The sequence below is a fragment of the Chiloscyllium plagiosum genome, unplaced genomic scaffold (genome assembly GCF_037043375.1).
Source record: "Chiloscyllium plagiosum isolate Xiang-an unplaced genomic scaffold, Cpla_swu_hap1 HiC_scaffold_34, whole genome shotgun sequence".
Classification (NCBI taxonomy): domain Eukaryota; kingdom Metazoa; phylum Chordata; class Chondrichthyes; order Orectolobiformes; family Hemiscylliidae; genus Chiloscyllium; species Chiloscyllium plagiosum.
In genome coordinates this window covers 15,886,925-15,903,844 of record NW_028270172.1, presented here as the reverse complement: position 1 = coordinate 15,903,844, position 16,920 = coordinate 15,886,925, and the positions used below count along the sequence as shown (strand labels likewise).

Genomic DNA, 16,920 nt, shown 5'->3' with positions numbered 1-16,920 from the left:
TCATCCCTGTTTATCAATTTTTTAAATTCATTGTCATATTTGTCCAACTTGTTGATTTGTATTAATAAACTCCATCTGAAGCTGCATGTTTTATATTCTGTGATGTGCCAATAGTTTCTAGAAATTTGCAACTGTTATTGAAAACTACAACATTGGTTCGAAATTTAAAAAAAACTAAACTACAAGTGTTCCCTACTTTGAAGTAGGCACACCTTTTATCAGTTGTCACATTTCATTGGTAACTAGCAAGAAAGCATGCTGCCCTTTTTTATAGGTAGACTGTTGATAATTTCAGTGAAGCTGTTTTATACATTCTTGATGAGGGGAGAGAGAGAAAATACAATTTTTCCTATAAATCTGCTTTTAACTACAATTTTCATGGGTAGTAAAGATCAGTGCTATTCCATGTCTTTATATTTATTTACCATTTGCACTTGAGCAAGCATGAGCTGAGCAGACTCTATAAAAGAGCTGTGAAATAAAACAAAGAACTGCAGATGCTAGAAATAGGAAATAAAAACAAAGTGCTGGAAAAACTCAGCAGATCTGGAAGCATCTGGAGAGAGAAAAAACAGAGTTAATGTTTCAAGTGCAGTGACCCTTTCTCAGAACAATGAAGGGTCAGTGGATTTGAAATATTTCCAGTTTCTCTCTACAGATGCTGTCAGACCTGCTGAGTTACAGCAGCACTTGCTGCTTTTATTAAAGAATAGGTCCTGTCTGAATGATTTTTGTTGAATGTTTGGGTAAATTTCTGTTCTCACCATTTAACCATCTCCTGATCTGTGTTTTTTTTTAAAAAGAATGGGTTCTTCTCCCTGCCTTTCTTTTTCCTTTCCCACTGTTCGTAATTATTCAGTAGTAAAGTCTAAGCTTAGGCTTTGGGTGTTCACCCATTGCTTGAGGCAGAACTTAGGAAAAAATAAACTTGTTCAACCTTCCTACTTTTGTATTATTTCCCTGCATAGCAAGCGTTGATCATTATTAACATTGAATTACAGAAATAATAATCGATTTAAATGCCTTTCCTCTAAGGCTTAGTTTTTAAAGTCTGCTCCCTGTTCAGGAGACTGCAACACACACACACCCCCGACCCTGTCCAACACCGTCCCCTCTGGGGAAGCGGGACTGTACACCAACATCAAGACTGCTGCTGCTTTTGTGGGGTGAGTCTCCAAATAGCACGCGCACACGGGCGCGCAGCCACAACCACCCCCACAACTTTTTACTGCAATTTTTTGACAGGTTCCACATTTGCTCTGTACAAGACAATGGTGGAGACATTATCTGGGGAAGGAGGGTTTAGGGTACACGCCTATGTAGGACTCCAGGGAAAGTGTGGGGAGAGAGAGATAGGGCAGGCAGGCAGGCAGTCATTTGGAGACCGTGCCTGTTTAATCACTGTAAACAAAAGACGCGATCACTGTTGGAAACATGTTTTTGATGTAATGTTTCCATCGGGACCTGGAGATCTCCCTCTGATAATCCAATGTTCAGATAATTGGTATTTGGATAATTGAGGTTCCTCTATTTTTTTTATATATAACTATCTAAGCTTTGATTGTACAGATGTGTGAGCCTAATATTTGAGTAAAGGGCAAATGTTGTATATAAATGGTTTATTCAAACCATATTAGTCAGAATCTTTTTGTCATGTATGCTAAGATTCTCCGTTTTTTTTTCCCCCACAGGCTAATGAAATGCTGTTCAGTGGACGAAAATTGACTGCACAAGAAGCATGTGCAAAAGGATTGGTATCGCAGGTTTTTTGGCCTGGAACATTCAGTCAGGAGGTTATGGTCCGAATTAAGGAACTAGTCGCATGTAATTCCCTTGTAAGTCAGGAAATGATGCTTCCAATATGCAAGTCTCTTAGTCAGTAAAAATGCAGCATTTTACTTCAGAATTTGAGCCTTAAATGTATAAAAAAGCAATTTTTTTAATGGTTACTGATGTAGAGTGTTTCTGCAAGCTAATCTAAGTTGGTAAATATCAGTGTAATGTCAGTTCTGTGTGAAATCAGTAATTGTTCCAGCCATTCACATTTTTATATCAACAAGGAGCAAAAGTAGGCCATCATCCTGTCAAGCCTGCTCTGTCATTCAATCAAATACTGTTTGATCTGATTACTCAACATTCCTGCAATCCCGCTAATCTTTCTTAATAATCTATCTACTGCCTTATAAATGTTAAAAGACTCTGCTTCCACTGCCTTTCGCGGAAGAATTCTAAAGACTGGCCACCCAATGAAAAATCTCTCCCCACATCTGTCATAAATAGGCGACCCCTTAATTTTAAGCAATTAGCTTTAGTTCTAGATTTTTCCCACAAGAGAAAACATGCTTTCCACATTCACCCTATAACTTTTCCCAATAAACTCCAACACATTTAAGCTTAGGCTGTCTAACTTTTCCTCCAGACAACCTGTCCATTCCAGATATTAGTTTAGTGAGCTTACTCAACTGCTTTCACTGCATTTGCTAATACTGTATATAGTACTCCGTATATGGTTCCACCTATGCTCTTGTATGACTGAAGGAATACTTCCTACTTTTGTAATCCATTCCCTTTGCGGTTATTAATACTATTGTATTAGCTGTCCTAATAATTTACTGTAACTGACACTATCCTTGTGTGAATCATGCACTAAAACACCCAGATATTTCTGCATCTGAGTTTTGTAAGCAATTTTTCTTTAGATGGTATTCTTTTTATTCTTCCTGCCAAAATTGGCAATTTTACATTTTCCCATGTTATAGTTGATTGATTGATAGATCTTTGCCACACATTTAATCTATATCCCTTTATTGCCTCCTTATGTCCTCTTCGCAACTTACTTTCCTACTTATATTTTATATATAAATTTGAATTTGGCCAAACTGAATTTTCTTTTTTGTCACTGATTAATGGGTATGCACCGTTCCCAAATCAAACAGTTTTCTTTTTCTTATTTTCCACCATTTATGGATAGTCATGGCAAGAATGCAAATTACTGAATCTAGAGGGCTGTAATGTTACTAAGATGGAAAACTGCTTCTTTATGAAGTACTAACTTCCAGCTGAACCCAGAACTAATGAAGCATAAACTTGGGGAAAAAAATATATAAATAGAAACTAGCTACTTTGTTCATAATAGCATGTCTGATCAATGATCATGTGATCTTTTTTTTTGTTGAGACTGAATTACTTTGTTCCATGCAATTTCAGACTTGGTCATCTTAGTCCCATGTTCAATGCAATTATAATCGCAAGCTTAAACTTATTTTGCTAACTTATCCAGGGCAATTGCCCTACTGATTGGAGATTTTCATTGCTGAGATTGTAGATTGACTCTCCACAGATTGTGTAATATGCTGCTGTAACTGAATCACTCATTCCCCAAGCTCTCTCACATTATACATGAAATAATGGTATAACTCTGAAAAGAATTTCTTTGCATTGTCCAGGTACTTGAAGAATCCAAAGCTCTTGTCAGAAATGCCATGAGGGGGGATTTGGAGCAAACCAATGAAAATGAATCTGATGTGCTGAGGAAAATCTGGAGCTCTTCTCAGGGGATGGACTCTATGCTGAAATACCTACAGAAGAAAATTGATGAATTCTGAATACATGCTTGTTCATTGGAAAATTCTTTCCTGCTGGGTTGTCCCTTTTTTGGGTTATAAATGTGAGATGGGAGAAACTGTAGAAAGACATTCTCGAGTCATATCTGCTCAGAAGCTGAGGAGCAAAGGCTGGAAAATGGAAGCTGAAGATCGCAACTAGAACTGTATTGTCATCATCTCAAATGATGACAGGAAAGAAAGCTACAAGGATATAATTGGTGTGCACTACCAAACTTTTCAGTTGTCTTTGTTTATCCTGTAGCTTTTGTCATTTGCAATTACTGCACTGTACATTACTATGCTTTCCAAATCTAAATGCATATGTTTGTGACAGGAAAGTTTGGACAAACACTCAGCTTAAGAGGGGGAGGGGGAAAAAAGACGGGTAATAACTAGCCTCCTTCTCACTGATAGAGAATATGTAAGGCTGGTTTAAATTTAAAAATAAACACTCTCTGTTTTTAAAAGAAAGTGAATGGTCATGGGTATCTAGGGTATCTAGAGAGGATTATAAATACCTCGACAATAAAAAAGATCAAAAGAAAATTCTAAGTTCTGACAGTGGATCTAATGTCTAACATAAATCCTTAGACTCTTCTGAGGGATATCTATAGACTTATGTGTACATGTTAAATGTGCTCAGGAGCTGTGTGGTAAATGTTTGACCCAGTTCTGGAACATATTAGTACATTATTATCCAATAAGCATGAAGAAACCACTGGCTCTTTAAGAAAAACCTTGCCTTGCAGTATTAGTGATTCTTTGTGAATCTTATATGAAATAAACAAAGTTAAAGATTAGTTTTAGTGTTTTTAAAGTGTAGGCTTTTTTTCTTTGTTTTAATCAACTATAAACTTATACTTCTGTTTCTGGGTGAGAGCGATAAATTATAGAAAGAGCTTGTGTTTTCTTTGCTGTTTAAAATTGATATATTACACCCAAAAATGCTTTATGTATTCATAATGTTTTAGTACCACTTTAGAAACATTATTTCTTAATTTAATAAGTTAAAAAAATCCTTTTGGCACACTATTCAAAGCAAAACTCCTTCCAAAAATTACCTTTAAAAGTAGGTGATTTTTGTGACCGCTTATTTTATGATACACTATGCGGTATTCTTAACAGTGCCCCATGTAAATAGTATTGTGCATTCCTTTTAGGAGTGGTTACTAATTCCTGTTTGCAGATGTCTCACTGGATATAGATATCTGCATTTGCAATCTTCTCTGAATGTATGAATGGAAATTAAATCTTATTTTTGTACAGTTTATTTGTTTGTACTTAGAAATGATCACCTCCCCTTCCTAGTGGAGAGCTGTACATTGTGTAAATCTGCCTTTACTTTGGATTGGTACAGTATTTTTGCATCTGTGGGACCTACTTTTGTTCAGTAGTTTAAACTATATTAAACTGTACAATCTGTAAAGTTTTATAGGTTAATAATTAAAATGAGCTGTGAAAAAAATCTGGGTAAATAAAACTAATATTTCATATTCAAACGAGCAGCCAAATTGTTGTGCTTTTCTGCACAGTTCATGCTTATCCTTGTGGCCTCTTTCATCTCTACCTAGTTGTATATTGCTAATTTGTAACATAGCCTCTGAAAACTTGCAATTTTAATTCGGAAATTATCAGAACACTCGGGCAGAAGAAGTTCCTGCTGTACTGCATTTTGCAATTGTTGAGATTTGGGAAAATAAAACCCACATGCAGTTTTGGTTTGGCAAACAGTTGATCGATGCATGTAGACAGAGGAGGAGGAGTTCAATTTGTTGAGACATCACTACACTGAGAGATTCCCTCCGCACAGCAGCTGACTATGCTAGCCTTATTCAAAGTTACCACTCGGGTGAGTGCACTCTCAGCTGCCTAGAGGAATACACAGAAATGAAAAGCAGGAGGGAGGTTGTGAATATCAAAGTAAGACTCGGTGAGTGAGTGTTGTGAATACAAGCAAACAGGCCAGAAATGCAGCCTGATCTAATTCATGAACTGAATGCATGTCTCTGGTTACATGATGTCCTTGCAGTGGAATTACAATAATTGTTGCCAGTATGGATAGCAAGCAATGGGCTGAAGTCACCAGGTACCTGTTCAGTCTTGTTGAGAATTCTTAACATCTAGCTTGTTTGGTGCATATAACACAGGAAGCTGAATATTAATAAGCCAAGCTTTGGCATTATTCAGATTTTTAACAAGCTATAATCCCTATAATTGACAACTTGTTACTGCCTAGCAAGGTACTTACCTTGTTGCTTTCTAAATGCATGGAAAAGACAGCAAGTTGGTCCTGATGTCAAGCTGGGCCTCACCAGACTTCTTGCATGATTCTGCTAGATGTTATCTATGTTGTTTAGGTCCCTATAAGATTTTGTTAATGTTTTACTAGACTAGTAATTCAGAAGTCAGATGATCAATAGATAATATGCAGAAACATTAGTTCAAATCCCATCACAGATGCTGGGGTGAAAAGGATTTCAATTACATAAAATTTGGAATTTAAAAACTGCTGTGAACTTGGAATAGAGGTAGGTCAGTTCAATCCCTTGAGTCTACTCCACCATTTATTGCTGATCAGTTGTTGCAAATTGCTCTTTCCCATCTAATCCTGGTAACTGTAGAATTCTGAGGAGAAAGTGAGGTCTGCAGATGCTGGAGATCAGAGCCGGAGATGTGTTGCTGGAAAAGCGCAGCAGGTCAGGCAGCATCCAGGGAACAGGAGAATCGACGTTTCGGGCATAAGCCCTTCTTCAGGAATGAGGAAAGTTTGTCCAGCAGGCCAAGATAAAAGATAGGGAGGAGGGACTTGGGGGAGGGGTGTCGGAAATGTGATAGGTGGAAAGAGGTCAAGGTGAGGGTGATAGGTCAGACTGGGGTGGGGGCGGAGAGGTCGGGAAGAAGATCTCAGGTTAGGAAGGCGGTGCTGAATTTGATGGATTTGACTGAGACAGGGTGGGGGGAGGGGAAATGAGGAAACTGGTGAAATCCGAGTTCATCCCTTGTGGTTGGAGGGTTCCTAGCCGGAAGATGAGGCGTTCTTCCTCCAACCGTCGTTTTGTTGTGGTCTGACGATGGAGGAGTCCAAAGACCTGCATATCCTTGGTGGAGTGGGAGGGGGAATTGAAATGTTGAGCTACAGGGTGGTTGGGTTGGTTGGTCCGGGTGTCCCAGAGGTGTTCTCTGAAACGCTCCGCAAGTAGCCGGCCTGTCTCCCCAATATAGAGGAGGCCACATCGGATGCAATAGATGATATGTGTGGAGGTGCAGGTGAATCTGTGGCGGATATGGAAGTTTCCTTTGGGGCCTTGGGGGGAGGTGTGGGCGCAAGTCTTGCACCTCCTGCGGTTGCAGGGGTAGGTGCCGGGAGTGGAGGTTGGGTTGGTGGGGTGTGTGGATCTGACGAGGGAGTCACGGAGGGAGTAAAGACCTGCGCCCACACCTCCCCCCTCACCTCCCTCCAAGGCCCCAAAGGAAACTTCCATATCCGCCACAGATTCACCTGCACCTCCACACATATCATCTATTGCATCCTCTGCACCCGATGTGGCCTCCTCTATATTGGGGAGACAGGCCGGCTACTTGCGGAGCGTTTCAGAGAACACCTCTGGGACACCCGGACCAACCAACCCAACCACCCTGTAGCTCAACATTTCAATTCCCCCTCCCACTCCACCAAGGTCTTTGGACTCCTCCATCGTCAGACCACAACAAAACGACGGTTGGAGGAAGAACGCCTCATCTTCCGGCTAGGAACCCTCCAACCACAAGGGATGAACTCGGATTTCACCAGTTTCCTCATTTCCCCTCCCCCCACCCTGTCTCAGTCAAATCCATCAAATTCAGCACCGCCTTCCTAACCTGAGATCTTCTTCCCGACCTCTCCGCCCCCACCCCAGTCTGACCTATCACCCTCACCTTGACCTCTTTCCACCTATCACATTTCCGACACCCCTCCCCCAAGTCCCTCCTCCCTACCTTTTATCTTAGCCTGCTGGACAAACTTTCCTCATTCCTGAAGAAGGGCTTATGCCCGAAACGTCGATTCTCCTGTTCCCTGGATGCTGCCTGACCTGCTGCGCTTTTCCAGCAACACAACTGTAGAATTCTGTTAGGCAATAGAATCAATCTTCTTCCACTTTAAAAATAATAAATTTTTACTACCTTTGGCACAGTTTCAAAGCTGCAGAACATTTTAATTTCTATCCTAAAGGGTGTGGCTGCTAATTTTAAAATGGTGAGTACCCCCCCCCCCATGAGGTTCTGAACTCCACTACAAGAGGAAACACCATTTCCACGTTAACCTTGTTAAACCTATACAGGATCTTGCATATTGCAATCAAGTGACTGCACAGTCTTCTTAACTCCAGTGGAAACATGTCCAATCTGAGCAACCTGCTCATTCAAAGTATTGATCTACTAAATCATCTCTCAACTGCCTTGAATGCATTTATATCTTTTCTTAATTAAGGATTCCAAATCAGAGCACAGTATTTGGAGATATTTCATTAATGCTCACTATAATTGAAGGATAGCATTCAATTAGCCATATTTGCTGAATCTGCATACTAACATTTTACAACTCTCATACAAACACACCTAGATTGCCCTGCACCTCTGAATTCTGCAGTCATTCTCTGCTTCGATGACATTCTGTATTTTTATTCTCTGTGCCAAAGAACAACTTAATGTTTTCCCATGACATTCCATCTGCCAGATTTTCCCACTTCACCCTGTCTGTATCAATGAGCAACACTTTAGCCTCTTTCCAACATCGTTTCCTTCCTTCTGTTGTGCCATCTGTAAATTTCGCTGCCATGTCTTCATTCCCCTTATTTGAGTCATCAGTATGAATTGTAAAGAAGTCTCAGCACAGACCTCTGTGGGCCTCCATTTGTCTAATCCTGCCAATCAGAACAAAAGACTGATTTATGCTACACTCTTCTGCCAGGTAGTCAACTTTCTATCCATGCTGGTATGTAACACTGTTTCTGCTATGTGCAATGACCTTTTATGTGCCACCTTGTCAAATGCCTTTTGGAAATTCAAACAAAGTACATTTGAGTTCTCATTTATCCACACCAAGTACTATTTCTTTTAAAGAATAAATTGGTTAATATTATTTTCTTGTCACAAAATCATGCTTGCTCTTTCCAGACAAGAGCATTTCCCAAGTGCCTGCCTAAACACCAATAATCGATCATCTGAGATGTCAACCTAACTGGCCCATGATTCCTGCTTTGTGCCTTCCATCCTTTGAACAGATGCGTTTGTTACATCAGACTTGAAAGCAATGTTTACAGAATCTAGTGAATTTTGGAAAATTACATTTAATGCATAAACTACCTTGTTTGCAACATTTGTTTGCCCCAGGGATGAAGTCCATCAGGATCTGGAAACCTGTCAGCCTGCAGTTCCAATATTTCATTCAGCATTGCTTCCCTAGTATTTGTAACTTCACCAAATTTCCCTCTTCTTTCAGCCGCCTGATTTGCAGGAATGTTTCTTGGATCATCTGTACTGAAGACAGATGAAATTTTGAATCATTACATCAAAGATTGCTTTATCTCCATTGTCAATCCCTAAACATGGACTCTACCTCCTCTTTTTCTGAGTAGAGAAACTGTTACCTGCTCTTCGGTTTCTACCTAGCTTGTTTTTGTGCTGTATTTGTCCTAATTAATGTTTTAGTCATTTTATATTCTGATCAGTCATATGAACTGCTATGTTTTTTTTTCAAGTTTGCTCTTCGTAACCTAACATTGGGTCTTCCCTTGGAATTCTTCCTTAAAGTAGGATTGAGTATTCTGATCTCCTGGAATAAATTCATCTCTAACCTAATGCAAAAATGCCATATTTCATTAACAGTGCAACCCCGCCACCTTTATTTACCTAGATTTTGTTCTTGAATATCATATACTACTCTATTCAGGACTCAATACTTGTCATCCTGAGGTCATGTCATAAACTGAATCTCTGGTCATATGTATTTATTCTAATATGTGCTATCAATTAATTGACTTGATAGTGAGTACTATGCATATTCACATATAGCCTTTAGTTTTGTCTTTTCATTATCTTTGTAACATTTAGTCTTGGCTGTTGGTATATTCATGGGTTTGTGTCCCTTTAGAAGATGATAATTTTAAAAAAACTATTTGTTTCATTTAATGTCCTTTTCATGAAGGAAATTTGACATCTTTTATCACCTAGTCTGCCCTAAAGAATTTTTTTAGCCCTAAAAGAATGTGCGTGACTATTAATCACCTGCTTGAAATAACCAAGCAAGCCATTAGATTGTACTAATGAAAGCAACTCATTACCAAGTTTTCCAGGATAATGAAGGATTGGCAATAAACACTGGCTGTTTTATTAGTAGTGCAACATCACATTAATGAATGTCACAGGTTTAATGGGCAAGCTATTCCTTCCCTGTGTGTAAATTGTGCATACTACATGGGCTGTAATGAGCTGAGCCAGTGTCTAAGTTCTCTACAAATGTGGCTGGACAATCAATGATCTCTTGTGATTTTCTTGGCTCTTGTGCTGGCATGTAGATAACTACGGGGACATTCTGAATTGTTATTATTGTACTGGTTGGATAGAATACAAGACAGAGGAGGCAACACTTGTACAAGAAATACTTTCAATGTTGACAGGATTTTTTTTGATCAATATAAAAGATAGATGAAATGTATACTCACTGGAATCTTAATAGGACAACATTGTTTTAGGAATGAAAAATAATGAACAATTAGTGCTTAATTTTCCATCATACAATGCATTATCTGCCCCTCTCCTTTCCAGTGCTCTATTATGTAGTTAAGAGGCCAATTCTACTTCAATTCTGAGTTTACTTATTCACAAACATGGGCCTTGCTCTCAAGACCAAGAATATTATCACTATCTAATTTCCCTTGTTAAATTAACAGTGAACCATCCTCTTGAAGTGTTTAGATTACTTACAGTGTGGAAACAGGCCCTTCGACCCCACAAGTCCACACCGCCCCACCGAAGTGCAACCCACCCATACCCGTACATGAACCCCTTACCTAACACTACGGGCAATTTAGCGTGGCCAATTCACCTTACCTGCACATCTTTGGACTGTCTAAATGGCGAACATAAAATCCATTTATATTCCTCTCACCCAAATCACTGTGATACTGATCAAGATGGACCGTAACTGCTTCTTTAAATGTACAGAGAGAAGCCAAAGTGAATATGGAGAAAGAGACTGGGAGAATAACAATCCTCTAACCATGCTGGAACCTTGCCCATAAGCACCATGGGCTCTTTTCTTATTCAACAGCCTCCTGTGCAGTACCTTGTCAAAGGCCTATTGGAAGTCTAAATACATCATATCCACTGTCTCTCCTTTTTGTCTAAGTTGCTCGTTACCATCTCAAATAAGTTTATCGGATTTGTCAGGCATGACCTCCCTCTGACAAAGCCATGCTGACTTAGCTTTATTTTACCATGTACTTTCAAGTACTCTGCTATCTCAACCTTAATAATGGAATCTAAAATCTTACCAAGGATTGAGATTAGGATACCCAACCTCCGATTTCCTGTTTTCTGCTTCCCTTTTTAACTTAGGAGTGTTACATTTTCCAGTTCTCTGGGGCCCACCCTGACTCCAGTGGTTCCTGAAAGATCACCACCAATGCCTTCACAATCTCCTTCAGAACCCCGAGATGCAGTCCATCTAATCTGGATGACTTATTCACCTTCAGACTTTACAGTTTCCCCATCACAATCTCCTAATCAATGCCCATTACACCCCACTACACTCCCCTCTGCCTTTGATTCTCTTGAAATGCTGGTATATCGCTGTTATCTTCCATGTGAAGACTGATGCACAGTACCTATTCAATACTGTGCCATTTTGTTTTGTTCCCCATTACTGCTTCTCCAGCCTCATTTTCCAGTCAAATGTCCACTCTCTATCTATATATGTATATCAAAACAAATCTCTGCAATCTCCTTTTAATGATACTAACTAGCTTATCATATTTCATCCTCCGCAATTGCTGTTTGACTTGGTCTCTGCTGGTTTTTTAAAGGCCTCCCAATCCTCTGACTTTCTACTAATCTTCACCTCATTTTAAGTTTCTTTTGCTTTTTATGCTGTCCCTGACTTCCCCTGGCACTCATGTTTCTTCTTCCTTGGGATGAATTTTTGCCATACCTACTGCATTACCGCAGAAACTCTTGTCATTGTGGAGCAGCAATCTCCCTGTTAGTGGAGTTGATTGGAAAGGAAGCCTATGAACTAGAACAGATCAGCTCAAAATATTTTAAGAAGGTAGCCTAGACCCTACCTACTACTCATTTTAGAGGTAAATGTCAAGTACTGTGTTCCAGATGCAATTTGACTGGTCAAACAATTTGTCATTAAGCAAAACACAATTTAATCGAACACATTTAAAATACAACAAAAGAAAGGAAAACTTAGAATAACAACTCTATTAGAAAACTTAACAGAATAACAGAAATTATACTGGAACAGTTAACAATAGTGTCATCCCATAAACCCACTCTTGGCAGAAAGGCAAATTCAGAAATCAGATTTTCTCACATGTAACCCCTGGAATAGGATTACAAACCCCAGCTTCTAGCTGTAACAGAGATGGGGAGAAAAATAGCTTCTACTACTTCAAAACTCCAGCAGGTTTGGCTTTTCAAATTGGTCGAAGCTTAGAAAAAGCTAGAAGTATTTGTCTGTGAGAGTTAGCCATACTTATCCAGACTGCTTCTATTGTGCCAACTGTTTTTTTCAAAAAAAACCAAGGCCTCACAAGCTATTTGTGTTACCACAACCTGCTCTTCACCTCTTATTCAATCTCCCTCTTAAGGCCACAGCGTCATCACAACTCGGGCAAGCTCCTTCCTCATTGCAGTTACCTTTACTCTACTCAACTGTAATACTGTTATATTTGATTCAAGCCTCTCCTTCTCAAATGCAGAATGAATTCTATCATGTTATGGTCACTGCCCCCCAGATGTTCTTTTACCTTAATCTCCCTAATTAAGTCTCATTACACATCACCAAATCTACAATTGCCTGTTGTGTTATGGGCTCTGCCACAAGCTACTCCAAATATTGAAGACTGAGAGACACATTTTACATCAGTAAAGGAATTAGGTTTATGAGAAAATGTCAGGAGAGTGGAATTGAAGATTATCAGATCAGCTCTGATTTCATTGAATGATTGAGTAGAATTGATGGGCTGAATACCTTCTGCTTTTGTGTCTTATGGAGAGAAGAAATTCCTCCTCATTTCTGTCTTAAATATGTAATCCCTAACAGTGAGATTTGGTCCTCTGGTCCTAGATTCTCCCACAAGGGGAATCTCCACATTTACCCTGTCATTTTTATAGACAATAGGTGCAGGAGTGGGCCATTCTGCCCTTCGAGCCAGCATCACCATCCGTTATGATCATGGCTGATCATCCTCAATCAGTATCCTGTTCCTGCTGTATCCCCATAACCCTTGATTCCACTATCCTTAAGAGCTCTATCCAACTCTTTCTTGAAAGTACCCAGAGACTTGGCCTCCACAGCCTTCTGGGGCAGAGCATTCCATACACCCACCACTCTCTCTGGGTGAAGACGTTTCTCCTCAACTCTGTTCTAAGTGGCCTACCCCTTATTTTTAAACTGTGTCTTCTGGTTCGGGACTCACCCATCAACTGAACATGCTTCCTGCCTCCAGAATGTCCAATCCTTTAATAATCTTATACGTCTCAATCAGATCCCCTCTCAGCCTTCTAAACTCAAGCGTATACAAGCCCAGTCGCTCCAATCCTTCAGCATAAGATAGTCCCGCCATTCTGGGAATTGACCTAGTGAACCTACACTGCACTCCCTCAATAGCCAGAAGGTCTTTCCTCAAATTTGGAGACCAAATCTGTGCACAATATTCCAAGTGCGGTCTCACCAGGGCCCTGTACAGCTACAGAAGGACCTCTTTGCTTCTATACTCAATTCCTCTTGTTATGAAGGCCAGCATGCTATTAGCTTTCTTCACTGCCTGCGGTACCTGCATGTTTGCTTTCATTGACTAATGTACAAGAACACCTAGGTCTCGTTGTACTGCCCCTTTACTACCTAAATGGAGTCAAGTTAGGTAATCTGCCTTCCTGTTCTTGCCACTAAAGTGGATAACCACACATGTATCCACATTAAACTGCATCTGCCATGCATCCGTCCACTCACTTAGCCTGTCCAGGTCACCCTGTATTCTCTTAACATCCTCCTCACATTTCACCCTGCCACCCAGCTTTGTGTCATTAGCAAATTTGCTATTATTACTTTTAATACCTTCATCTATATCATTAATGTGCATTGTAAAAAGCTGTGGTCCCTGCACTGATCACCGCCTGCCATTCCAAAAGGGAGCCGTTTATCACTACTCTTTGTTTCCTGTCAGCCAACCAATTTTCAATCCATGTCAGTATTTTGCTCCTAATACTATGTGCCCTCATTTTGCTCACTAACCTCCTATGTGGGACTTTATCAAAGGATTTCTGAAAGTCCAGGTATACTACATCCACTGGATCTCCCTTGTCCATCTTCAGAGTTACATCCTCAAACAATTCCAGAAGATTAGTCAAGCATGATTTCCCCTTCATAAATCCATGCTGACTCTGCCCTATCCTCTTACTGCGATCTAGATGTGTCGTAATTTCGTCCTTTATAATCGACTCCAGCATTTTTCCCACCACTGAGGTCAGACTAACTGGTCTATAATTCTGTTTTCTCTCTCCCTCCTGTCTTAAAAACTGGGACAACATTAGCCACCCTCCAATCCGCAGGAACTGATCCTGAATCTATAGAACATTGGAAAATGATCACCAATGTATCCACGATTTCTAGAGCCACCTCCTTCAGTACACTGGGATGTAGACCATCAGGTCCCGGGGACTTATCAGCCTTCAGACCTAACAGTCTCTCCAACACCATTTCCTGCCTAATATAAATTCCCTTCAGCCATCTGGGAGATTAGATCTGTCTTCACTGGGGAAGACATGAGCAAAGTACCAATTCAACTGTTTTGCCATTTCTTTGTTCCCTGTAATAAAAAAAATTGTATATTTCGATACGGTCACCTCTCATTCTTTTAATTTTCAATGAATACAGGGCCCAATCTACTCAACCTCTTCTCATCAGACACTCCTTACTTGGTAGTGAATCTTCTCTAGGTAGCCTCCAATGCCAGTATACCTTTCCTTCGATAAGGGCCCCAAAATTGTTCATAGTATTCCAGCTGGTCTAACTTGCACCATGTATACTTTTACCAAAACCTTCCCCTTCCTGTTGAAATAAAGGCCAACTTTTCATTTACCTTCTCTATTGACACCTACCAGGCTGTTACAACCACTAGATATTATGGTGGCACTCCAACCAACAGCCACACAATACTTAACAAGACTAAGGACCCCCTACCTACAACATGCAGGAACAACATATTATACAAAATCCCTTGCAACAAGCACTACATCAGACAAATAAGTAGAAAACTAGCCATCTGACTTTACGAATACCAGATGGCTACTAAATAATATGATCCACTCTCCCTCATCTCCGTACATGCAGACCAAGAAGGCCATCAATTCAACTGACAGTTACTATCCTAGGACAGGCCATCAATAAACACACAGAGGTAAATCCAATGTACAAACTGCTGCAGCAAACACCCAGAAGTGATACTCGCCTTAACAGACTGGACCACATAAAAACCAAGCGGGACAGAACAACAGTGCTTCACAGAAGATGCACTGATGATGTTACCCAGTCTGGTAATGAGATGTCTGCAGATTAGCCAGTTAACTACCTCATCCACAACCTGAGCTACAGATCTTTGTAAAAACCTTAAAGACCTCTATTACCCACAAACTTTTTGTGGCTTTTTGTGTTACATAGGCACCTTCTGTTTCATAGCTTCCTGTGGTCTTTCTCGATTTAAATCAAACTCAGCTCACCTACTCCTCCCAAAGTGCATAATCTCATATTTTTCATTTATATTCCATCTGCCACTCATTTATCCTATTTATATCTCTCTCTATCCTCATCATGTCATTCTCAACACTTGTGCTTTTTTTTGTGTCATTTACAAAATTGGCTAAAGTGCATTCACTCTTGTCATCCAAGTCATTAATATACATTGTAAATTATTGTGGTCAGGTTGCCATTCTGACAATGCCCCATTTTCCCAACTGTCTTCTAATAGCTGTACAGGATTAGTAAATCTGTGGAATTCTTTACTAAAGAGGGCTGTTATGTCTGAGTCAAGTATATTCAAGGTCAAGAGATACATTCTTAATCAGTAAGGGAATCCAGGGTCATAAGGCAAAGGCAGGAAAGTGGAGTTTGGGATTATTAGACCAACCATGATCTCATTGAAGTGGAGCAGATTCAGTGGGCATTATAATCTGCTTTTGCTCCTGTTGTGGGGAAAATCACCAGCCTCTGAGTCAGAGTCTAGTTCCAAGGAGGCTGCTATATCCTCTATGGTTCGAGCAGCATGCATCCAGATAGTTCTACTTCAGACTTTGCAGAGTCAGGAGGTGAGCTATTCACTGCAGGATTTCTAACCTCTGACCCGCTCTTGTCGGTATAGTCTTTACATGGATGGCCCAGTTCAGTTTCTGGTCATCGGTAAGCGCCATAGTGTTGTGGTAGGGTGATCCAGTGATGGCAATGCCATTGAATGTCAATGGGCAAAGATTAGATTCTCTCTTGTTGAAATAGGTCATGGCCAAATATCTGTGTAGCAATAATGTTACTTGCCACTTGTTAGCCGAGTCTGGATACTGTTCAGGTCTTGTTACATCTGGACATTGGCTGCTTCAGTATCTGAGATGTCATGAATGGTGCTGAACACTGTGCAGCCATCAGTTCACATCCACCCCCCTACCCTTATGCTGAAGGGAAGGTTATTGATGAAGTAGATGGAAATGGTTGTGCCTAGATCATTGTCCTGAGGCATTCCGCAGTGATGTACTGATGATCAAAAACCACAATCATCTTTCTTTGTGCTATCCATGAATCTGATCAACAGAGATTTCCCTCTAAATTTCTGCTGAATCTAGTTTTGCTATAGCACCTCATTGCATAGTCAAATGTATCCTTGATGAGAAAGGTTGTCACTGATAAGTCATCTATGGAATTTGGCTTTCTCGTGCATGTTTGAACTGAGGTCAGAAGCAGAGTGACCCTTGTGGAACATAAATTGTGTGAACGTGAGCAAGTTATTGTTCACGAGTGCTGCTTGATAACACTGGTGATGAGTAAATGGTCAGTAATGGCCGG

The 16,920-nt window shown here is 40.2% G+C and overlaps 1 protein-coding gene across 2 annotated transcripts in view; it reads left to right on the top strand.

Annotated features, from left to right (window-relative positions):
- cdyl (chromodomain protein, Y-like) overlaps positions 1–5,108 on the top strand; it is a 173,765-nt gene extending 168,657 nt beyond the window's left edge. For both annotated transcript variants that reach the window (XM_043719484.2, XM_043719483.2), the window contains exons 6-7: positions 1,692–1,835; positions 3,447–5,108. In XM_043719484.2, coding sequence (XP_043575419.1) covers positions 1,692–1,835; positions 3,447–3,605 — 303 coding nt within the window. In that variant the 3' untranslated portion in view covers positions 3,606–5,108. The remainder of the gene's footprint in view (positions 1–1,691; positions 1,836–3,446) is intronic.
- Positions 5,109–16,920: the final 11,812 nt, after the last annotated feature.